The sequence below is a fragment of the Lissotriton vulgaris genome, chromosome 4_1, assembly GCF_964263255.1.
Source record: "Lissotriton vulgaris chromosome 4_1, aLisVul1.2, whole genome shotgun sequence".
NCBI lineage: Eukaryota > Metazoa > Chordata > Amphibia > Caudata > Salamandridae > Lissotriton > Lissotriton vulgaris.
Genome location: NC_141691.1, coordinates 1564225249 through 1564250940, shown reverse-complemented (window position 1 = coordinate 1564250940; position 25692 = coordinate 1564225249). Strand labels below are relative to the sequence as shown.

The 25692-nt window shown below is 45.0% G+C and overlaps 1 protein-coding gene across 1 annotated transcript in view; it reads right to left on the bottom strand.

The window, feature by feature from the left end:
* Nucleotides 1–9379: 9379 nt before the first annotated feature.
* Nucleotides 9380–25692, bottom strand: part of LOC147724242 (lectin-like) — a 1164867-nt gene continuing 1148554 nt past the window's right edge. Inside the window, exons 4-5 of the mRNA XM_086966979.1 lie at nt 17625–17736; nt 9380–9628 (exon numbers count right to left, since the gene is read on the bottom strand). Of these exons, the coding sequence (XP_086823105.1) occupies nt 9543–9628; nt 17625–17736 (198 nt within the window). The 3' untranslated portion in view covers nt 9380–9542. The remainder of the gene's footprint in view (nt 9629–17624; nt 17737–25692) is intronic.

Here is a 25692-nt window from a genome sequence, read left to right as displayed (position 1 = left end):
CTGTATTTAGTTGCTATTTAAATTCTCTAAACAACCTACCAAGTACTTGTTGCACTATGCCTAAAGTCGCCTTCTTGTTAATCTCAAGTTCCTGCGTATGTTTTCAATTTTGCAAAATATTAACAAAATTATTTCTGCTTCTCTTAACCTCTTACTCTTGATTTATTTTGCTCCATCTTGTGACCTACCAGATTAAATGTTCTGTAGTAATTTTCTATCTGCTTCACCTTATTTTCTATTTTATTCTTCTTAGAATTCCCTCAGAACTTGGCCGATCAACTAGACCGCCTACTCCAGCTTCTCGGCGGCCATCTTTAAATTCCACGAGTGCCACAAATGGGACCAGGAAAGGTCTCTCTCACACCCATTCGACAGCCGACGGCCCTTTCTGCGGCACACAGGTCTGAAACTAGACTCCACAACAGCTGGGATCCTGACACCGGTAGAGTTCTTGAAGTATCCACATCAATTCAAGATTTCATTAAGTGACACCAAGTTCTTTTTCTGATGATTGGGACTTTGAAAATATTAATAATATGATGTCAGATTTAGAAATACCAGCAAAATGTACAGAACATGATTATTTACAGGGCCCATCGAATTATGAAGAGATGTACTGTTATAACCACTATGGTCATCATTATCTGCATAAGTCGGTGATTCCCAGAAATGTTTTTACTTATAATCAGTGGGAACATTGCCCAACTCCGCCAATAGGCAGTTAGAAAACGTTTTATGAAAAATTCCCATACTTTTCAGGGTTTAATCACACTGATCCAGAAATGTTTTATTTCAAGATGTTTAATAAGACAGGAATGAAAAACATGCTGACGAATACTAAATTGATTTATTCTGAAAAACTTTATGACAAAATGTCAACATTTGGTTTTGAGTTTTGGAAAAACAACATTGAAACAAAAACAATCTGGGGAACAAAAGAATGGCAGGTACAAGGTCCAGAAGCATTATTCAGAGCCTGCATGATCCCAGAACAAATTATGTTCCTGAATGGCACAATTCAGCAAACAACCGGTCTTGGCTTAGCTAAGATAAAAGATTTAAATAACCCGTCTATACCAAAACCCATGCCTGATAGAAACACCACTACAGATGAGGGGTTAGACGTGTCCTATATTTTAAAACAAAACAGAACAAATCCTGATTGGAAAAAATGGTTGATCTGGTCTATAGACACAAATAACTGTCAAAATAGATTCCTGAACAAAATACAGGGGTTCAAACAGAACAGGCCACACCCTAGATATTCCCTGAGACAACATCCAGGGATAGTAACAACATATAGTGTAGGAAAACTTGACTGTATACAGAAATCCACACTTCCAGAAATAAAGCAACCCTTAACTTTACTTAAAGAAGGTGCTGACTTGGGAGATTTCATAATGGGACCTCGCAAGCAGCGTCAAAAACGTTTCATATACGCCGGTATATACGTAGCTTACAATGAAGCTTGGAAATTGAAACAAATTAAAACTGCAGAAAAAATACGGGAAATTGACCGAATCAATTTGGAGAAATCACTTTCTGTAGTGGACAATGGGTTAACAACACTGTCCTCCAGAATCTATTCACTGGACAGCATTGTATCATCTGCTATTGATATAATAGAGCAGGACTTGCTAATGCTATAACATGGCCAGTCCCAATTATGTTCTATTGTACAGCTAGGCTGGACGTTGCAAAACCTGCGTTCAGGCTATGTGCCATGGCGTTTAATCAACACAACGTCATTGTTTTCTATCTTTAACCTTACTGATAAACAAATCAGTTTGGCACAAAAAGGAGCAGACTATACGATACTGAGCATTGAAAAACTTGAGAGATTACCATTGACAATGTCAGAAAGACCTGTCATTGAATGGATAATACATGGCACGATTACAATCCCGATTACGACTTTTCAGTTTCAATACTGCCAAAAATATATACCAGCAGGCCTGTATGGAAGGTTGGGTAAAGGATACATCAAATCATCCTAGAATTTACCTTATACACACAAATGTTACAGTGAAGGGAAAAAAGAGATATTTCTTAGTGGTAATGATTGTAAAAAATCACTAAGCAGTACACTCCTGTGTCAAGGTATTAACTTGCATCGGGCCTGTGAAGGTTCTTCGAACAACCTTTCATGTCATCTTCAGGGCACCCCTACTACACAGATAGAGCCATTTTTTGACAGCTTTACAACGGTAGCTACGTTCTAATAAGTGATCACAGCTGCTATGGCATGGTGCCAGGAAAAATCTATCTCGTAACTGTGACGGCCAGGGTCATTTGCTGTATGCAAGTATTGTATCCAAACAGCAATCCAGACATGGAGGCGGCAATATGGCCTTATGTGAATATCTCTTCTATTCGAATTGATACTTTAAGACTTTAATACTTTAACAACTGTTCCTTAAACCTCGTCCAAAGAGACATATGACCTGCAAGTTGCAAGGACAGCGGCAGAGATACATTCCCTATTATTGACAAATTTCCCGGTGCATTTTGAAGAAATGTTAAGCCAAATCTTAAACATGTCAGATACCAGTGGCATCGCACATGTATTTAAGACAATTTTTTTCGGGACTGGTAACACCCTTCGAAGCAGTTCTTGGCATCTTCCCGAATTTTGTGCATTCGCTCTTCGGTGGCCTGCCTCTTATTTTGGGACTCGTAGCAGGAATTTTATTTTTGATCCTTCTGCTCCGATATGACAAGCCAAGTCACAGACAAAACTCTGGCTACGATGGAAGAAACGATCCTAGCAATACGATACCGAGACCGTATCACTAAGGTCCTCAGATTGGCCCGGCTAAGAGATCTGAATACTACCTGGTTTCTTTCATTCAGACCAATTTGGCAAAATTGCATCTTTCCTGTGCTTTGATGTCTGCTATGCGGAGAAGAATGTGTGTTGGACGTTTGTCTTACACTACCATCAGCAGTACCAATGGATATCGACGCTTTGCTTTGTCCGATAACGACTCATGCAACGTGTTGTCCCCAGCGGCTACCTATTCTGATGACGGCATTCGTTGAGACTTCACCATTTACGATTAAGTGGCGGTGAGGTACGAGATGAAAGCGGCACCACACAGGTACAACCTTCTGTGAACATTGCTGATCCTGACATCGATGATGGCAATGCATCGCACATATGCCCAATTTCCACCTTTTCGGAGTTGGCCCAACTTTCACCTACTGTTGTAGACAAACTTTTTACCGGCCTATCAGAAGTAATGTTCTTCCCTAACAACGAGAATAATATTTGAAAAAGCGAGCTCACAGTGATCCCTGAACTCTGAATTCGGCCTTCAGTTTTGATATACAAAACTCCAAAAAGACAGTGACACTGTTTTTTTTCTCCCTTCCCGAGAACAAAATTATTTTCCCCTAATTTCCAAAATATTTACCGTTTTTTGGCACATGGTACTCTGCTTAAAGTAGAACTATTCTTAGAGAACAGAAGTTCTGTTTTTAGAGACTCTAGAGACAATATTTTGAATCAGCCTCTAGCATATGTACAATCTTATATAACTTTGTGATGAAATGGTCTTGACTTTTTTTTCTGTATTCAGAGCCATTTCATAAATGTAATTTTTGCAATTCATTCAGACAATATTTATATTTGCATTTCCTGAATGACAACTCTGCTTGAAAGCGTATAGTATAATACTTATTTTGTGTATCTATACCATTTCAAATGCATTTCATTGTATTTTAGGGTGGGTTGGAAAACACATGCATACCTATATGTTTATATATTGCTTAGTATTTAGTAATGATGGACATTATACGTGGAGTGGGTGTTGTCAATGTATCTTGGACCCTAATTAAATATTCCTGATTCATGCCCTTATGCGGTTATGAAAAATCATGTCCTAATGAAGGCATACGAATCTTACCCATATTCAGCCATAGCCCACGCAGCCCAAATACGGCAAGACTACTTCCTTAGATTCCTAGAGAGCACAACGAGTTCTTTCGACACACCAAACCTTCAGCAACCTGGGAATTCCCCATGTCTTTGTTTTGATTTGTCATTGAACTCCTGCGAGCACTAAAGGAACAGTCAGTTCTTAGTGACATCTTTTATTGACGTCTTATGTCCAACCTTATGTCAAACACGGCACCTTCCAGGTATAAGTATACCAACATTTGCCTTAAGCAAACACATGGTGGTGTGGAGCAGAGCGGCTATCTACTTATCCGAAGCCCAGCTGATGCGAGAGCCGAAGGAAGCCGCCCCTCCCCTTTGACACACTGGAGAAGCTGCCTTTTCTCACGCCGAGAAATCCAGCTCCGGTGTTTCCAGTCATCCTTACGGGTTACTGAGAGATCGAGTCCTGAGAAACGAGATACAAGACCTCCTTCATTCTATAACCAAGGTACGGAGCTGATTCAAACCTTAGAGAGAATTCTTGATTCAGATTCTTGGCAAAAAACCCAACTTAACTTAAAACTGCAACTTACTTACTCCTTCCCACGTATTAGGCCTAGGTCAGGATCACCGGGGAAGGCGTATCTTAGAAGCACCAGTTGAGTTTGTTGGTCAATGTTTTTATGTATGTAAATATTTTATCCATTTTAAAGTATCATATGGCTAAGAAACCATATCAATGCTTTTACAGTATTATTTCATAATACTCCTTTTACTGTACGCACTTTACTTCATGATAAGTTTTGCAATTGTGGCAATTCATTTCTCTTGCATGAGAAAGAAGACTGCTCAATAAAATAACACCTTTTATTGAAAACGCCTGTCTCTCTATTTCTCTGCACTCTGGTGGAACTAATCATGCACGATTGACTGAGTGAAATAGCTGTCTATCGTTTTCAAACAATTTTGGAGATACACTCCTTATTCTGGGGGAGCAAAGTTGTCATGTTCTATGGTTGTCAGAAGCTAATCCCTTCTTGTCTAAATCTGGGAAGTTAACCCCTCCCTATTCATTCGAGAACGTTTCTAGTGACCTCTGAGCTAGCTGGCAAAACGAATTAAGTCTAACATAGTCGGCAGAGACCTAGATTACCTCAGTCCTACGTCTACATTGCTGTTTATGTTATTCCAAAGCGCAGAGCCTTTTGGGAATATAGGAACTACACTACAGCATGCTAAAGAAACACCGATATATTATCTTTGGAGCCATCCAAGCCGGAAAACTAACACCCTATATCTCAGCTCCCTTTCCTGGCCGAAGCTACTGAATCTCATGTGAATGTCGTCCTCACAGAGTTTGCAGAGCTCAATAAGATACTGGACTCCTCACAAAACGGTTTCAGATCATGCCAAAGTACCGAATCCACTTTGTTGGCAGTGACAGAGCAAACTCGAAGCAGTTTGGATGAAGGAAACTCTGCAGCTCTAATTTTTCATTAACCTAACTGTCGTTTTTGATACAGTTTTTCATGAGATCCTATTGCGCCGCATGCAGGGGATAGGTATCGGTGGTGCTGTATGGCTTTTTAAGATATTTACTGGATGGCAGAGTTTCCAGGTCACTGTACCACCCCACTGTTCCCAGGACTATGCCATCCATTTCTGTCAATATTGAGTCACACAAGCTTTAATATCTACCTGCAACCCCTCACGGTGGTTGCAAAAACAAAAAGGTGGTCATTAGTATCAAACGCTGATGAAACCCAACTGGTTATTTCCTTTTTCAAGAAATGCAAAAATAACATCTTTAAATTTAAGGAGGATATGCTGGCTATTGCTGACTGGATAACATCAAAATGCCAGTAGTTGAATGCCAACAAATCCGAAATGCTACTGTTTGGGAGAGACAGTAATTTGTGGTGGAACAATGATGGCCAGATGAGTTGAAGCATGCACCCCTGCCTAAGGAGGCAGTGAAAAATGTGAGAATGTGGATTGACAGTGGGCTATTCTTAGAAATCCAAACAAAAGCTGTCGCGGAGGAGGGGAGGAGCTACGCTAGCAAACAAGATGATCGCGTAAGCTCCCAGCTCCGCTGACCTCCGACGCCTGCCAGAAGATCCGGTTACTTATCCTGTTTTTGCGCCCTGCCTCCGTGTGTATGAACCGAACTGGAGCTTAACGGTGCAATCCCCAGATTTCTACCAGTTTGGTAGACAAAGATATTTTGTGTGGCAGTTTGCGGCCTAGACCAGCCTGGAAGACGGGGTCTCGAGTACTGGCCTAGCCAGGTTTCAGTTGAACATCGGCTGTAGTTGTGTGACAGGGTCCGGTCTACCGAGGCGGGGAAAATTTTCTTGGACTGAAGTTGACGATGGTTGGCTGAATTGGTGAACATAGAAGGAGGGGTATCGACGCACAATTGGAGCAGTGGACGTGGGTCCCTGGCCCTGTGGCCCGGTTAGGGCCCCGCCGGTGTTCGCTGGGTTGGGATCTCCGCCTGCGGTGGCTGAGTTCGGATTGTTATTGTCCCCAACTATAAGACCCCCTCTGAAGTCGTCCGTTTCGCATCCTCTTGTTCCCCCCGGGGAGACCGGGCTCTCTGGGGACGCAAATATGACTGAAACCGAGCGAGGTGTTGTGGAGCGGACCGAGAGTGACCCGTCACTATGAACAGTGTTGGCAGCCATAGGGTCACTTCATGTTTGCGTTGAAGCCCACATTCATAAAATGATGGCATGTTTGTTTGGAATTGGGCAGATGGGACCGGACCCTGGTCCACTACAAGAAACAAAACGACTCGAGATACCCAAGATGGCCACTTTGATGGAGGAAGCAGACCCCGTCCTATGGGAGGCGTTGGAGCCTCTGACCAGTGTTCTTGGGGATGAGAGCAAGCTTGATGCTGCAAATGGATTGGCAGGCCTAAGATCGCTGCCGACTATGGAAGGACTATTTGATGCTCCCTTTCCGGAGACTTTTGATGGGAATTGTTGTTGGTTTGAAACTGCGTCACTCCCCTATACATCGGCACCGCTAAGATGGTGGACGAAACAACCTTGGGAATCCATGACGGTATGGGCAGTCTTTGGACCTAGCGGAGTTCTCAACACTTTCATCTCTCTGCTACGTCTCGGTTTGAACTTTGCTTCAGCTTTTTCGTGCATTGTCTATCCTGTGGAAGCGACTGTTCGTCCGGAAAGGGCTCGCAGGTCTGATCGTAAGGGTCAAGGATGAGACTGTGTGATTGAGTTTGACATCGGGTATTACTGGACACGGGGTTTGCAACCATGATGCTTTCGGGAGGTTGGGCGGTGTTTGGAGTTTCTCCTGTTGCGCTACGTATTTGCAACTTAATAGATTTCGAGACCTTAGTATGGGGATTCTTGTCTCTGGCGGAGGGGAGGGGAGACCGGGGGCATGTATGAAGATGCCCTCCTTCATTTTCTACTTTTAGTATTTAGTTAGTTGGGGCAACAGGCACACTGCTAGTTGGGATTAGGTGATTGCCCTATGCAGGGGTGCAGGGTGGGGGATGGGTTTATTGTTTTGTCTTCATTTTTGTTTTTATGGTTTCTTTTTCTTCACACTCTCTCTCACTTTCCTTTTCTAAATATAATTGGTGGAACATCCTGACTTTGTTGGTATTCCAGTATCCGGTGCTCATGCTTCTTTTATTATCCTGATATTATGGGTGGGCAGAATCTGAGGGCTTGCGCTTAATGTGAATCGTATATTGTACTGTGGCACATCCTGTTTCTCATACATTAGCGTAGGCGTCTCAACCATTTCTTCATTGCTTAGTATCTATCCCGTATTTACGTCTGCTCACCTTATTATTATGTCTGAATGTATGGCACCTGATATCTCTATTTCTTTCTTTGTTTTGAAACTAATAAAAAAGATTTACAAAAAAAAAAAGCTGTCGCAGAGGCTTGTTTTGGGTTTTTTCAAGGACTGAAGCCCCTTTTAGGTTTCTTTGACTCTCAAATTCGCCAGACCATTATCCAAGCCACAATTTTATCCTGACTGGACTACAGTAGTTCCCTTTACCTTGGCACTGATAAGTCTGGGATCCAGCGCCAACTGAGGGTACAAAATGCGGCAACACGCACTCTTTATGCTCTCCCAAAATCTTGCTCAGTCTCAAAGCTTTTACCTAAGCTACAATGGCTGCCTGTTGATTAAAAATCCAATTCAAGACATTGTGCTTTGCTCACAAAATTCTGACCCAACAGGCTCCCCCTGTCTTAGCAGATATTCCAGCAACATACTTATCGCAAAGTACACTGTGCTCAGCTGATCAGTTGCTAGCCTGTACCTCCCGAGTCCTACGAGCAAGAGCCGGGGGCCACTCTTTTAAGGCTTTGGTGTTTGGACTCTGGAATTCTCTTCCTGTATCCATCAGAGGCATGCAGAACCATCTGGCCTTTCGAAAGGCCATAAAAATCTGGTTATTCCCAGCTTAATCTCTCTCCCTCTTCTTGTCTTCCTGCAACGTGTACCTGGGTAGCGCTAGGACGCCCCGTCGCTGGGGCAGCATTGCGCAGTATAAATCCTTTAACTTAACTTGTTACTGAAAACTCAAGCCCGGGGGAGGACATGCAAAGTATGACTGTAGGCACTCAGTGAGAATTGTGTGACACTGCTGTCCTGTGCGTTGAATCCCTAAGGCACAAGGGGCCATATTATCAAGATATGGCGATACAATATCGCCAGGAAACTGCCACTAAAGCGGCGATAATGGGCTTGATATTATGCCCTTGTGAATTCCCGTAGACACCCAGGTTAACACCAGAACCTGGACTTCTATGGGAATTCAATAGGGTATATTATCAAGCCCATTATCGTCTCTTTAGCGGCAGTTTCCTGCCGATAAAGGCGGCGATAAAGTATCACCCTTTCTTGATAATATGGCCATTAGTCTTACCCCTACATCTGCATGCTGGTGTTGAGCTGAGGCAGATAAGAAATATGGGAGACTTTGTTGGTTTTGTTGACGACCAGCGGGAAGAATTATTCTGCATACTGTCTGGAACTGCTTTTCATCTTGTTGCTCGATTTATAAATGTATAAGGCTTGAGACCCTGATGGGTGAGTAGTCGCGCTATACAAGCCACTTGATTGATTAATTGATTGGTTAATTGATTATTTGATTTGTCCCCTCATCTTTTTATATTTTCTGCTGTGTGGAATTCCTCCATGGTTTGTAAAAACATATATTTATTTTAATATGTGTATTGGATCTTTCCCCCCACCCTGTAAATTAACAGTTTTACTTTTTCAAGGTGTATTTTATTTGTTCAGCCTTTGACATCAATATTGACTTCTCCCAGCTCCTGGTACTGGAAGGGTAGCCAGGAGAGGAAAGCAGCCTCAGTTGTTGCAGTGTTCCTACAGGATCCAAGCCCACTCTCATGGTAACTATGTGGTAAAGTAAAGACATTCTATGAAAGCGTACAACATATATTCATGAATATTAAAAAACGAAACAGCTTTTGTTTTCAGTTGAAGTGCTTTGATTTTATTTAGAATTCAATTACCAAAAACTCCAGCCTCTAGTTATATATTGACATGTGATTATTACAAGTAAGGATTCATCATTTGCAATAATACAAATATCAGAGTGTGGCCCTTCTGGCAAAAGCTGGTTTGGTGCTTATCCTGCAAAATCAAGGTTGTCACTCGCTTTGCACACAAACGCCAAAGCTACGTTGCATGTCGCGTCATTCCATCTGCCAGGTTCTGTGGAAGATATAAAAGACATAATATATTTCATTCTTTTTCCAGGATGCCTTGTAACTAAAGACAAAATTTAAGCTTAAACATCAGATGACATTCGCTCCAGAAATTTATGAATCTTCTTGTTGATGTTTGTATAAGATGGTTGCATTACCTACCCTCTATGTCCTCTCACATTGCTTTTATCATGAGTTTTCAACTTAATTCACGCATAGTCTAAAGTTCTCAATATGTACCTGTATTAGGAGTAGCCTGGCATTAGACAGGCTAGTCACCTGATTCTAGGGCCTATCAAATGGTACCCCCTAACCAATACTTCACAAGCAGATAATGATGCTTCTTTCAACAGTTTGCACCTTCAGAATATTTGATATCTCAAAAGTAGTCCATGTTGCTCAAACCTTGTACAAAAAGTTTGACCTTGACTTAAAACTTCCCATTGTTGCCTCTCCTTTATCTTTGAATGAACTTCTCATTACTTTCCATCCTCTGCTTGCCTCCTCTTTTTGAATACAGCCAAATGTAAGTCATATGCATGTGTGTATTAGTCTCTAGTGTTGTATTACCTTAAATTGCACCCTACCTCATCTAAAAAACTAATTTGGACCTTTTTGAAAGTCATATCCTGCAACCTAGCAATACCTAATCCCCTGTAGCACATCTACTAATTCCACCAGCGATCTGCATGAACTCACATACCCCACACTAATGCACTAATGTTCACACCTAATTCCTACTAATTTAATGCACCAAAAAGACACTGGAGTAAATGTCCATAATGGCCTCATTGAGAGCACAAGACTGATCCCAACGACACCAATAACCGCGAGCCTTGGGTTCCAGAGTGGCTTGCTCCTGACGTTCAGCAGTTCTGTGCCTCATCAGTAGTAGTACTCACTATATAACTGCAATTAAAATACAATACATGTTCAAAATGCTCAATAGATTAATACATTTGCAAATTTAGGAGGATTATGCCTAATGGGATCTGTAAGATCAAGTGTAAAAATACCAAACTGCAAATTACCCTTGCTCCCTAAGTGCTTGACATACTTTTGTATTCAATTACAGATGGTAGCAAACTATGGCAAACAACGCAAATACGAGTATTCATTAGGTCTGGGAGGAACTCGTAGAGTTTTGCTCTGCTGAATTCTGCAGAGTTACATAACCATTCTGCGGGATTCCATAGCTGGATAGAGTGGGGAATTTGGCGCTATGGAATGCTGATGGTAGTCTTCACTAACTTTGGAACAATGAAAGGCTTAAATTCCTAATAAAGATTTCGAATTCCACAATTTTACACAATGTACATATCAAAATTACAAATGGCTACCCACTGATGGCCGAGGGCAAGATGGACGACCCATGGGCACTGCTGCCCCTAGCACTGCTGCTCTGCACCATGGTGCGGTCCATCTTGATTGCAGATGGATGTGAGAACAATCGAGCCCTGCTGTGAGCGGTACCTCCGTGCTTCTCTGTGGTACCTCTTGAGGTACCTCCCTACGTCTCCGGGAGCACCTCCCTGCACCATCTCCCTGCCTTCTTCAGCTTCCACCCTCTCTCCCAATCTCCTCCAACCTTCTCTGCTTCACACACTCATCATCCCTGCACTCTGCTCTCTCTCTTTCCAACCATTACATTCTGCCCTCTGCCCTGAGCTCCCCTTCTTTCCTGCACCCCTCTTCTCCTTCCTTTCATCCATCACTACCCACTTCCTTTTCATCCCTTTACTATCTCTTTCTCTCCAATGTCTTTCGTGCCCCTCCATTCCATGACTATCCCTCTACCTATTTTTATCGTCCCCCCCAGCGGCTGTCCAGCCATCTTTCTTATGCCTCCTGCCTTCTCCCAAAGACCCTTCTGACTGACATTTACCCTTGCATGTATCCCTGTCTTTTAGGACCCGGGTATTTGCTGTTTGTTTTTGCTATTTAAAGGCATGTAGGTGAGCGGGTAGAGACAGCTTAATTTGGCCCCTTCCTTCAGGCTCTCAGAGCAAGCCCTGTCGGTATACATTTCAGGTCCGGTGTACTCAGGGTCCCAAATCGACTTTATCTCTTAGGGAAGAGTGAAATTGGCCTCGATGACAACATTGTCGCATTCCTGGAGGCCAGTCATCCAAATAAAGAGCAGTTCTGGCCTGAGCTGGTTGTTGTCAGGTGCCACTCTGACTTGTGACTGAGCCTCCCTTAGACCTGCTTGTCTTTGCCTGATACCTGTCTGGTAGGAAGCCTTTGGCATTCAGAAGAGGCCAATCTGTGGATCCTAAAGCCAGGTGAGAACCATCCTTGTGGGGGGACCTTCCTGAGCCTAGGAGTGTTGGATATCAGTGCCCAATGTACTCCTTACAGATAGTTGGTGCCCTCAAGGGTCTGCGCAATGCCCATGCGCAGCTAGTGGGGCATTCCGGGCGGGCATGGACCGACCAACAGCATCGTAGTAAGTTGGCAGTAAAAGAAACTGGCTGGGGACCCCAGTGGCCTCCCCTCCCTTCAGGGACATCAGGTGTGGTAGCTGCACGTTCGGTGTGCATGTGCTTCAGATCTAAGCACCAGCTCATGAGAAGCCCTGTAAGTGACATTGAGTACATTGGTTGCCATGACAACTATTTGGCAGCAACCGGTCCCCGTCATTTCACTCATGGCCATGTGTGATCTGGGACCCATCTCTGAAGGAGTGTCGCCAGTCCTTCAGAAAACCCGGTCTCTGATCATCCTCTGGATTTCGTGATGTGCAGACTTCTTGATGCCCCAACCTCACCCAGACCTACATGTGAAGCATCCTCCCTGGCAGAAACAACAGCTCACATACTGGGTAGGAGGGGACGGGCAGCAATGGGCACACTTAAGGGGTGAAGCTGGCACCTACATCAACCCAGATAGCTTTAGCCTCATCCTAGCTAGTCCTAGCTAGCACCTGCCTTGTCCAAGGTAGCATCCGCCTTATGCTAGCTAGCATTAGCCTTTTCCTAGCTAGGACCTGCCACTATGAAATGTATGTAATGAAACCCAAAAACTGCACACAAAGGTGTGTTGTTTTAAAGGCACCAGAACCCCCTCTCCACCATGGATGCTTCAAACACTGCAACTACCCATGGGGGAATTCCTTCCACTCCTCAAGTAAGAAGAGAGATAGAGGAAATAGAAAGAGAAAGAAAGAGAAAATGTAAAAGAGAGAATGTTGGAGGACAGGAAAAAAAGAGTTCGAGAGACCGGAAAGCAAAGAAAGAGAGAGAGGCTGGATTGAGAGAGCAAGTGACAAAGACTCGCAGTGCTGCATACGTTTGCCGGTGTAGGGGAAGAATGTATTAGTTTATTATTAGTTAAAAGAGTAACGTGGAATTACTAAATTCCTCAAATTCCACCGGGAAAATTAAAAATTCCACCCACCCCTAGTATTGAAGTGCATTTTGCATGTGTTATTAGTGCATGTGTGCTATTTTGAACATGTGTTTACCACAAGCTCAATGTGAGTGTTATGTTCCAACACAAATTACAAGCAATTTAATCTCATTTCACAGTAGGCAATAGCTCTAATATGGGGCAAATACCAGACAGATAACTCTACAGGTCTAAATGACAATGTAAGTGTTAAGAAATTGAAGGTTCTTACAAGCCAACAAATACATGTGATAGTGTAGAAATAAGTCCATGGATGCATGTTTGTAGAAAAAGATGATGGTAACTTGATAATGTTTCACACCTCGACTATGCAGATAATACACATGTGTGGAATCTGGTGCCTAGAGCAACAGTGGCAATACTTGCCAAAGTTATGGCCACTTCACTCAATCGAATGCTTTTTCTGCATCGATCGAAAGGAGGATCGCTGGTGCGTGAGAGCGGGACGCTTTGTCAATGAGATGCATCAGTTGTTTGATGTTGTCACTACAAATTCATTCTGGAATAAACCTGGTTTGATCTGGGTCAATACATCCCTGTATGTAGGGATTGAGCTGTGCCGCCAGTATACTTGTGAAGAGAAAAGCTTGACATATATGTTAAGCAAGGATATTGGGCTGTAGGAAAGGAATCTTGTCTGATACTCCCAGGATTTGCCATCCCTGTGATTAGACCCTCTCGCACCCATCTCCCTAAATGAGTTGCCTAAGGGTTCCAGCAGTGGGGCTAGTATGTCTGTGTGTCTCTGCTTGGAGCTTACAATGCAAAGAGTTGTCCTGCCTTATTACCGCTGATGCAAAATCTCTGTTTAGTCTGAGGAGGGTTAACTCGGCTCAGTCTAAGTCAAGAGCTCTGAATTGTTTACGGGCCAGGATCAAATGGCGGCGCACTCTATGGTGCTGGTTCAATTATGTGTTTCCTCTAGATCTTGCACCTAGTTTTCCGGAACAGTCCGCTTGTCCTTCCGAGTCCCGGTCCGCTTAGTCGATATGACTATGAAGGAACCTTTCTCCACTGTCATTAAGATGTGCCATAGTATTGCGATTGGAGTGTCAGGGGAGTTGTACGCCTGAAAGTGGTGTCAGATCACCTCATTCACTTTAGGGCATATTTACATGTTCTGGCGCATCTCTGCAAATCAGCAGGCATGCACCTGCAATCCCCTCCTTCCGCCACCACAGATGCGCTGCATTTACAATGCGGCGCACCATGGTGCAAGGAAGGGAAGATGCATGACGCATCTTGTGGCGTACGGGCTGCGCATTGCTGGAGTCTCGTCGCAAGCGCGACGCAACTCCTGCAATGCACAGGGGCCACCCATACTCAAGCAGGCGTAAGGAATTGACGTAGCATCGTAACGGAAGTGCCTGCGTGAAATCTTGTAGATTTCACGCAGGCACTTTTGCGAGGCGCACAGGTGCCGGAACGCCCACCCTGCGTGGGAACGCCTCCATTGTGGTGCTAGGCTTTATAACGTGATGCATCTCCCTAGATGCGTCACGTTATAAATGCCTTGCAGGGATGTGCCATGTTTACATCGCTGTTGCGTCACACAAGGCGGTGTAAACGTGGCGCAAGGGGCTTGTAAATCTGCCCCTTAAATTTTAGATGCGTAAGAGACGAGGGTGTGGTTGATGCGCTATGTTTTATAGGCGGTTGGGCTGATGAGTGTGTAACAGCAGCATAATGGGAGCATGGTCCAGAAGGGCAGAGACCCTGATATCATTGACAACATTTGCTGCCCCAAGGCGGGCGGGTAGCAAAGAGTAGTCTATGCAGGGCACGTATAAAATAGGTGGGATGCGCAAAAGAAAGAGCACTCTCTCGGTGTGGGGCGGTGAACCTGCCCAGGCATCTATGAGGCCCACCTCTCAAACGCCAACTCCTCCAACTTACTAACTGTCCCAGTCTGTAGGTCGATCTTTCAAGGTCAGCATTAAAGACCTCATTAAAGTCTCTCCATATTGCAATGTTTGCATCTGGGGATGGCGGAACTTGATTAAGGGACCGGAAGAGGAAACGTTCCTGTTGTTCATTAGGTGTGTAATCATAGCAGTCATAAAGGTGTATGTTAAGAGGGTAAGTCGTAACACCCGGAGTCTGCCCGTAACTTTGGCCTGGATCTGCAGCACCTGTCCCTGGAACTTGGAAGCGAGGAGTATAGCCGCACCTGCTTTCTTACAGGGGCCTGATGAAAATTAATATTAGTCAAACGAGCGTGACCTGTCTCCAGTCTTTCAGTAGAGGTGTATTTCTTGTAGTAGCCATATTTCGCAGCCCATTTACCTTAGCATTGACAACAGGGCTTGTCATTTGTTGGGGGCATTAAGACTCCTGACATATGAAACTGAGTATTTAAAGCATAGAGGGTGGAGTTCAGGGTTGGCTGTGTGGAACTGGCATGGGTAGGAAATACTGCTGGCTGGTATGGTGAGAAACTGATAGCACAGCAGACTGTCAAGTAACTGTGCAAATCACCCAAGGGGATGGGTAGGAAAGGTTGGGGGTAACTAACTGATTAGTACCCATCATAGGGGCCGTGACATGGTGTAATGGGGGTTTGTGTCTGAGAATCTGAGAGGTCTGTATGTCTATGCTGGGGGAAGGGCTTTCCTTACTCATCTGTGTGTTTGCAAAAAAGACTGCGGTCTCAAGTGCAAGTCATATTGGGAGGAGACAGACCGTCGACTCAGTATTGCATTCAATTTGCAGAGACTAATCAGCATAAGTTGCATATTACTCTCCGAAAATAGTGACTATGCATTAACTATTGCATCCAATGAATCCCGAACACCTCGTTTCGGATTTTTATCCAAATAAATAATTGTCACATTTGACGGGGCCTACTCGTGAAACCTGGAATTGAGCTTGGATCATGCGGTGATGTGATTAGGCAACGCAGTGTTCCAGACTTGAGCACTCTCTCGACTGTGCCGCGTGCTGAATGCGAACAGCTGCTTAAAAGGACTTTCCTGCAATGGCTCTGTTCAGTCTGCTCCATCCAGTTTTGCCAGGTGGCCAGCAGGGCTCCACAAAGTGCCAAATGAGTGTCAATGGTAAACATGAAGGTGTACATATGGATTCATGTGAGCATTAGATGCACCAGGTGAGTGGGAGCTGTGCAGTGGAGGCCTCGCTGCATAGTGATAAGGGGACTAAGGTGGCATTGACAATACTTCTGTGGAGCGCTATTTTTGCTTGTATTATTACTGACATCCAGCATTGTTTCAATCCATATCTGGGGCTCCAGTTAGGTGCACAGCTGACAGACACCAAATGGTTAGGTGTCAGGTGACACTCATACAATGGCGGCAGACGGGACACACATACACACGTACAAACACATTCATTCACAACACTCTTTCCCGAATATTCATACATACACGCATACACGCACCAAACTATTAAAAAAATAAAACACACTTACCTTCAGTTAGCTCTGCGCTGCCTCTGTGGTTCAGAAGGCTTGAGACTGCTGCCTTTCCTCATTGGCTGACCTAAGGTCAGCCAATGAGGGAAGGCAGCAGTCCCAACGTCATCACAGAGTGGGATGGGTCAGTGAGACACTACTGGACCTACCCCACGCTGTGATGAAGTTTCACTGATTGACACTGATCCTGGGTGCGGGCTTAAAACTGAAGTGCGAGGCAACCAGTGACACTACCCCTCGTCACTGAGGGGAGGGCCTCAGCAACCTTTGCTGAGCTGAGAACGTGACGCCCACCACTGCGGTGGCGAGGTGTGGCTCACTGGTTAGAGGCGGCAGACCCGGAGGCTGAGAACGGCCCGGGACCAGGGTTCGATTCCCGACGCGGCAGGGTCGAGGACCAGGGTCAGCGGACTGATAATTCTCGCCTCGGTGCCCACTTTGGGCAGTGATCACACTCGGTAACTCTGGGCATTAAGCTTGCCTCATCGCTACAACGGCCCCCCACAGACGCCAGGGATGCCTGGCTTCACCTTGGAGATACCCAGCATGGGACCATCTCACAGGGAAAGCCAGGACGGGTTCCCCAGCGGTCATTCGCGCCAGGATACTCCGGTAGTAATTGAGCGCGCTACAAAACACCTTACATTTACATTTACATTTACTTTCTCAACCCAGCAAAGTTCAGTTCAGGGAGCCAGCGCTAAATGCGCATGTCTGGCTCCTGGCTGCCTGACCTGAAAGTCAACAGTGTCTTTCAGGCTGACCTTTGTTCAGCCTGACAGACACTGTTCATGAAGGGCGAAAGGTGGAGGGTCGTGGTCCCTCTGCCAATATGGACTGCACACACCCATTCTTGTGCATTTCTTCGCCTTCTCCACTTCTGTAAAGAAATCGAGACCATCACTTTCTGGGGGTTGTGAGGGTGTTGTGAAGAGACAGACATTGAGACAACAGTTACAGTCTGATGCAAAATCCAAAAGGAAGGAAACCTGGCCCGGCAACACATGCAACTAGCAATAAAGCGCAAACATCCAGCGTGAGAGGCTTGACAAAACGTACACTACCAATCAAGCTCAATTAGCTACTAAATAGTTGACAAACAGTATACAGAACTATTATCTGGGCAGTTACTGAGTGCTATTCTATAGGAGTTCTCACTTACTGGCAAAGTTGAATGCGGCGCAGGGCTCCCGCCCACCTGCATTGTTGGGTTCTTTGGTATACCATGCCTGGAAGTTAAACTGAGAGCCATCTGTCCACATGAAGGTCCTATCCTGCAGACAAAGGAGATTGAAAACACACATTTACAGGAAACAGATATGTATTTCTACTTATTTAGGTTGTCATTCTTTGAAATCTCCCTAAAGCAGACATGTTTGCAGTTACAATATCAGAAGATAATGAAGGAACATGAGCTTAATGGCTGTTTATAAAAGTTAAATTTATCTTAATCTGGCCCCAAAGTTCCCTGTTCAAGGCTCAATCATTGCACCAAATTAAGGGAATATGGTTCTATTTAGCAGTCAATTCAGAACCTGCGTTCTATCCTAGCAAACCCCACGCTGCGGTCAGAGCGAGCAGTGAATATGTATCTGTTACATATAAAGGGCTTGCACACAGAGCACCTCTGCCAATGTCTCTTCATAAGTGAGTATGTTGGAGTGAAATGGAAGATGGAGATGGGATTTGGAGAGAAGGCACTAGAAATAAAATAGAGACAAGGGCTGGAAGGACAAAAACTAGGATTTTCTACCGCTCAGTGCAAATAACTGGATTAAATCCCAAACAAAAATAAATGAAAGAAGGAAGGTCAAGACATGACAAGTCTGCAAGACTTCCAGCAATATGTTTCTGAGAATCACCTGAGCATAATGGTGACCACTTCGGGGAATTTTCATCAAACAGTTGTGTTGCCCTTGCGCCAAGCAATGGGCGTAAGAGCAATGCAGCTCTCTTTTTTAATGTCTTTAAATCAACTTTTTTTTATCATTGCCCAATCTGTTGTATCAAACATCTTCAGTAAGGTCTGGCATTTTAGTAAACAGTGCACAGAAAAGTTAAACTACATGTTAGCTGTGCAGCTATATAATGGATAAGAAATGTCATAACTGGCTGAAAATATTGCACATTATCCGGCTACTTTTGGAAAGCAGTTCACCTGTCTTGGCACAACTTAAAGTTGCTCTACAACCATCAGCTCAGGTCCCACTCCATGGTCTTGACATGTGTGGACCTGGCTACCGAACGTAAATGAAACCATCTAGTTAATCGAATTCAGCAAATCAGTTATGTGTGTACCTTATTCTATAATTCATATTTGTATTTTTAAGAAGATATTTTGTCCTACTGCTTGTGCTCACATCACCAATCCTGTAGACTGTTAACATCATGATTACACATTTGTTTAACAACGATCTAATTACAAGTGCCCTAACACCCTTCCATTTATGGTACTTTCCAGCAGTGTTAATCTCTCCTCAGAGTTTCCCATTGCTCAAATAGGTGTAATTTCTGATATTTGTTTCCCTCGTGTTCATTGCATGATTTTGCTCGCAAGAAACTGTCAACTCAAAGTCGTTGAATGTCACTCATTATTACACTGAAATTATGAAAATGTCACACATGAGCAATCTGAAACATTGGTAGCTATGTAGTGGAACGGAGTAAGTTGGCAGGTCAGTTGCTCACGAGGATTTTTACAGATCAGAAGTTGCTTTAAATACAGAAAAGGCTGGATACACCTGGGACCATCCCATTTCGAGTTCTTAAATGAGTTGTTCTCATTTAAGGCACAAGATGGCAATGTTGGACAACTCTTATTCACATTCAGTCCGTTATCTGTGCTTTTCACCTCTTGCCAATAATGTTATTTTTGGTTATCTAACTCACTCCGATAGATCTAGAGGAAATTAACATTTTTAAGCTTGTTTTCAAATTAGTGCCGATTTTTGTCATATTTGATGTTTTCTTTTTTTATTTCAAATGCTTTATTAAATTTTCAACAATGTACAAAAATAAATAAAAATAACACGTTTGGAGTAATGTACAACTTGAATATTTGTGCTAAAGTTACACATTATCATCGCATACAATTCTGCAATCTGTTAAAATCAATATTCCAAACCATGTAAACCAAAGATAGAAAGATGAAAAAACTGAAAAAACCAAGAGAGAAGAAAAAAGAAGAACGAAGAAAAAAAGAAGAAGAGGAAAAAAAAGAAAAAGAGGAGAACGCTAGATAATAAACAGCAAGAGAAACCTATATTGAGGGACTGATAGCATTAGTATACAAATGTTGCAAAGTTCACTGTAAATACAAAAAATTACAACAAACATAGTAACAAATATTATAAATGTAACGTTACAGAGAATAAAACCGAAGTATGCATGATCACGGAGGTTTGTGTGTATTAAAGTAAATGTCAAAGGAGTACCACAATTATCTAAACAAGGGCTTCCATGGAGAGTTCTGTAGTGCAATATTGTCTGCCCCCCTAAGGTGAGTAACCCAGCTCATCCATTCTTTATATGAAGTCTTGTGAGTGTCTTTCCAATTATTAAGAACCATCTTCAATGCTGACGTAAGTAAAAGGTCAAAACTGCTTTGTCCGTATCAGTACAAAAATCAGCCATTAAAAACCCAGTAGTTAGTGTAGAAAGCTCTCTTTTTAGCTCACATCTGAATATTTTGGAAAGAAAAACAAAAACCTTGTCCCAAAAGGATGACACAGTTTTGTAAAGGACTGTGATGGGCCCTAGGCCCTCATGCTGGCAAGCACTCACACACAGACGCAGGACACACTGGAGGTATGGTGCAACTGGCCCAGAGCACGTGCACTCGGCCTCTTTTATTGATGCTGTGTCACATGACCAGTGACATCAGTGGTGGGTGGGTGTTCAGTGTGAATACAGGCTTCAGCACTAGACTGCTGACTTGTGCTGGGCATTACATCCCTTCCCAAATTGGTAAAAAAAAATAAACCAAACAGAAAAAGTCCATGAACCTGTGTGGGACAGAAAACACAGAATATAACATTGGACTTGCACTATCAAAATGAGTCTCTTCGGCTGCTTGCAAACCGCAGGCAGTATAGTTCTTGTATTCTGGGTTAACAGTTCTCGGCGGCACGGTTCGCAGTTGTTCGGCGGGTTCTTATTTTGTCTGTGCTGTCTGTCTGCTGTTCTCAGCCCTGCCTTTGCTTCACTCCGTTGGTGATGAGAGATAACTGGATGACACAGGTGTCAACAGTTTTTTGGTTTTGTTCTCTCTTCTGGCTTCGTGATGTTTTCCGGGCAGGCTTTAGTGTTGACTCTTGGCAGGTGAAAAGAGTAGGTGCACACATCCCTCTCACTAGGATGTCCCTCTCGCCGGTATTCTTCTCTCACCAGATGTCCGGGAGGACCTCTTCGCCAGGCTTCCACTGGACTGGTGTTTTCGGTCGTGTTGCTCCACCATAGCCTTCGGGCCGTGAGCAGGGCGCTCCACGAGCCTCACCGTAGTGTCCTAGTTCCACCTGAAGGTTGAGTTGTAAACTCTTCTCATCGCTCGCGAGGCTTTCATCCCCTTGGGTCCTGCAGACGGGCATCGGTAGACCTGTCTCCCGTGCGGGACTTGCTGCCACCAGAGTCCCTCGAGGCCTCTGATTCTGGTTTGCCACGGGCTGGTGCGAGGTAGGTCAGGTCCTCAACTTCCGGAGGCCTGAGTAGTCTCGCCATCCAATCTTCCGCTCAAACCCCAGAAGTAGATGTCACCAACAGTCTAGCTTGCTCTCTTCTGCGATCACCATGTGGATGGAGGGCTCGTAGGTGGTAGTCCTTGTTCTGCGCTGCCGGTGCTCTTGCCAGGCTTGTCTTCCATTGCACTCAGGTGTTCCAGTGCCTGTCACCTGGCTTCTTTCCGCAGGGGCGGCTTCTTCTTGCAGTGGCAGCGTGCCATTCCGATTTCTCCCTTCTTCTTTTCTTCTTAGTGGCGGTGCCACTCTGTTCTTTCTTCCTTCTTCTCCTCTTCTCGCGATGTACCCTGGTCCCCTTTTCTTCATCTTCTCTGGGCAGGCTTCCCCATGCAGTGCGCGCACTCTGCACGTGTCAACATGTCATCCTGGTCTTGTCCTAGTCCTAGTACACTGTCTTCTGGTCACTCACTTCCCAGGGTTAGCGTCGCGCCCTTCACTTCCTCTTTCTGTCGCTTTCAATAATTACGGGGTTGAATTTCTTCGGTCCATGTCCTTTTCTTCATGGGGTCGCGCCCTTTTTCTCCCTGTTCCTTCTCGCGGCGTGATCCGGTCACTGTACTGCCTTGGTCTTTCCAACCAGTCTTCTCCAGGTAGCATGCATGCCACCTGTTTCTCTCTGGTCTAGGCATGGCTCTCAGACACTGGTCTTCTCTTCTAGTGACTGAACCGTTTGTCGCCATCTTCTCAGTTGCTTCTTTTCTTTCCTTGGCGACCAGACTGGGTGGTCGGCTTTCACCTTCGGCATGAGTCGTCATGCTGTGCTATCTTCTTCGTGGTCGCTATTCTCCTTCACAGTGTTTTGGCATTGGCGCGTCTCCGTGTGGCGTCACTCTGGCTCTCCTGATTCCTGACTCTCCTGGCACGCTCCGACGCATGGCTGCGCGGTCCTGTCGTGCGGGTGTGGAGTTCTTGCACTCCTGTCGCGTTCCTGCGCTGTCTCCTGGCGTCTTCCTTGCGCTCTCTGGAGAGTACCTGCGCTGTCTCCTGGCGTCTTCCTTGCGCTTTCTGGAGAGTTCCTGTCGCGTTCCTGCGCTGTCTCCTGGCGTCTTCCTTGCGCTTTCTGGAGAGTACCTGCGCTGTCTCCTGGCGTCTTCCTTGCACTTTCTGGAGAGTTCCTGTCACGTTCCTGCGCTGTCTCCTGGCATCTTCCTTGCGCTTTCTGGAGAGTACCTGCGCTTCTGGCATCGCAGTGCTGACCTTCGTTCCTCGCTCTCTACTTTGAGCACTTTGGGCACTCCTGGTGCTTTCTTGCACTTGATCACTGTCACTGCCTTTTCCCTTGCGCAGCTCCTGGCCGTGTCGCACTCTAGATCCTCCTCTTACTCCTTTGATGCCGTGTGGCGTTGCTGCGCCAGTTTCGTATTGCTGCGTGGCTAGGTGACCTGTCCTCTGGCTTCCTCCTTGTGACTGGGAGACGTCCCTGTCTCACTCTGGCACACCTGCGTGCTGTCATTTGCTTCCCGCTGCGTGATCAGTTGCAACCTTCCTTTGACGTGGCGCTTTCCTCTCTTCTTAGGAGTAGCCACCTGCCAGCAGGTGGTTTCTCTATCCGTCTCTAGGCATCACTTGTGTGCACCACGTAGCCTTGGCTGGGTGTTTGCTTGGTGGTGTTCTGGCGCGTTCTTGCGCTGTTATGTGCGTCCCTGTATCACTATTGCGGTGTTCCTACAGTTTTTACTTCCTCTGAGGTGGTGGCAGCTTTTCCTGTCCCTGGGCTGCTGTACGCATACCTTGCTCTATAGGTGCTCCGCGGTGTGCTGTCCTTCAGTCTGTGTGAGGCTATCTTCTGTTCGCATGCACGTGGCGTCCCTGTGGGGTTTTTCTGCTGCTACCATTGCACAGCATCCTCCTGTTGCTGGGTGCGATTTTACCCCTGGCCACTAGGTGGCACCGTCTCCTCTGTTTCTGTTTCCTCGGCAACCTTCCTCCACTGGGCCGGTCACAGCCACATGTTCGGCCGCTTCCGGGGCATTCACAGGCAATTGGGCAGTACCGGGGGACTCTGCCTCAGACCCGGTGAGTCCCTGTTTGTTTCCACCATCGTGGCGGGCCGCGCGGGCCTCGCGCCACTTCTCCCCTTTTCACCAATCACTTGTAGGGGGGGGCGCCTCAGCACACGCTGGCGTCCACACTCTGCGGGCCGATCCATTGCCGATTCTTTACCCCGCCGCAGCTCCACAGTAAACACGCTGCGCGACGGGGGCTCAACGCAGGGCCCAGACAGGGTACAGCGAGTTGGGCTCTTGCTGGCCTGGGCTTTCTTTGGGGGCACTTGCTGGCGGCCGCTGCGGCCTCAGTTCATATTACGGCGGGTGGGCTCCGCTTGCATTTATTTCTTTTCTCTGGGCGCCCGACAGCTCACCTCACGCTGCAGGCGCTCCGCTGGCCTTGCTTAAATAATGTTCTCAGCGGGTGGGCTCTGCTTGCATTTAGTGTCCCGCTGCGGGGCTGGCTGCAGGCAGGCCGCGGGTTGGCTCCGCGAGCCTTGCTTAATTAATTGTACATGGCTGGCGAGTCAGCGCCTATGGCGGGTGGGCTCTGCTTTTGGGTGCTTTACAGTCCAGGGCTCACCTTCGGCTGACGGGCCTCCTCTCACTTCGTCACGGTCGACGCGGGTGGGCGTTACCGACCGGTATTTGGATACTGAGATGTAGGGGCATAAGAAAATGTAGATTCGGTCATTTTACCGAATCGGTAATTTACAGAATCAGTAAATTTACCGAAATGGTAAATTACCGATTCTGTAAAATTACAGAATCTGCATTTAAAGATGTAGGTGACACTGTAAACAGTGCCACAGGGCTTTAAGGATTTGTTATTTACCACCAACTAGTAGTTGGTGGTAAATAACGAATACCAGTGTATATGCAAATCTCTGCATGTACACCTGTGCCATGTGGTACACATACATGCCCAATCAGGGGTGCAACAGGGTGTCAAAGTGACACCCTGCCACCCTTGAATTTTTCGGTATTTACAGAATCGGTAATTACCGATTCGGTAATTGACATTCATTCCTATGGACCTACAGGCCCATAGGAATCAATGGCAAATACCGAATCGGTAAATACCGATTCGGTAAATACCGAATCCTACCGATTCGTTTTTTTTTATCGAATTTTAACCTACATTAAATTTACCGATTCCGAATCGGTAAAATTCGGTATTTATGAATCGGTAAATCCAAATTACCTACATCTAGCCCTTGGTGGCCTAATTTATTGATCTGTGCTACAAACATTGGTAAGGATGGGGGCACATTATGAAATTTGGCTTTAGTTATTGCTGCTCTTACTTAAAAACATCATTCACTCCTGGACTTCCTGACTTTTTGTTTTGTCCTGACCATCACTTTGCTGCTGTTTTCGGACAGTTTCGCTGGACTCTAGCCCTCCTCCCTCGTCCGTTAACCCTTTTTCCCGTGGATGATCCTCAAATGTTCCCTCCCTTTTCCGCTTCCCCTTCTCTCCATACCCTTGCACCCCTCCCACCCTCCCTTTGTTCTCTGACTGCATCCACACTTATGGAACTCTGCTCTTTGACGTATTGTAATAACTCTAATCAATGGTATTTGCTTTAGACCTTGCACCATATACCTTGCCTATGTGACTCTTAGAGTATATCCAGTCTTATCCCCTCCCTATGTATATAGAGATAACTCTAATCACTAGTGTATGCAGTAGACCTTTGTACTCTCTACCATTCCTATGTGTCCATTAGAGTATATCCGGTCTTATCCCTTCCTATGTATATAGAGATAACTCTAATGACTAGTCTCCTATGTGACTTTTAGAGTATATCCATGTGTATCCCTTCCCTTTGTATATAGAGATAACTCTAATCACTAGGACATGCAGTAGTCCGCTTTGCTCTCTTCCATTCCTATGTGACTTTTAGAGTATATCCAGTCTTACCCCTTCCCTATGTATATAGAGATAACTCTAATCACTAGTTTATGCAGGAGTCCGCTGTGCTCTCTACCATTCCTCTGTGACTCTTAGAGTATATCCATGTGTATCCCCTCCCTAAGTAGATAGAGGTATCACTAGTATATGCCTAGAGTTTATCCATTTGTATCTCCTCCTTGTGTGATTTTATCTCTTGTACATTTGCAATTTTTTCTGTTTGTACCTTTTTTATAACGCATGTAATCCTAAGTCCGTTTGTTTTCAACTGGTTCTTATGTAAGTCAAAAATTTGCAAATCTGTTTTTCCGATTGTAACCATCAGTCCTTATGGTTGAAACTGGGTCCTATGTAAAGCGCTCTGACGCCTTCGGGTAAAGTTCGCGCTATATAAAATCGCATAAATAAATAAATAAATAAAAAATAAAATTCGATGTTGTCTAACTTATAATTGGTTTGAAGGTCTACAAACATAACAGGATACAAAGAGCATTCCATCTGATAAGGGAAGAAGATACCCTGTTTGCTCCAATCATCAAGATTTAAACATTTCCCTTTGTATAATACACTACGATTAAGCCATAGAGACTCC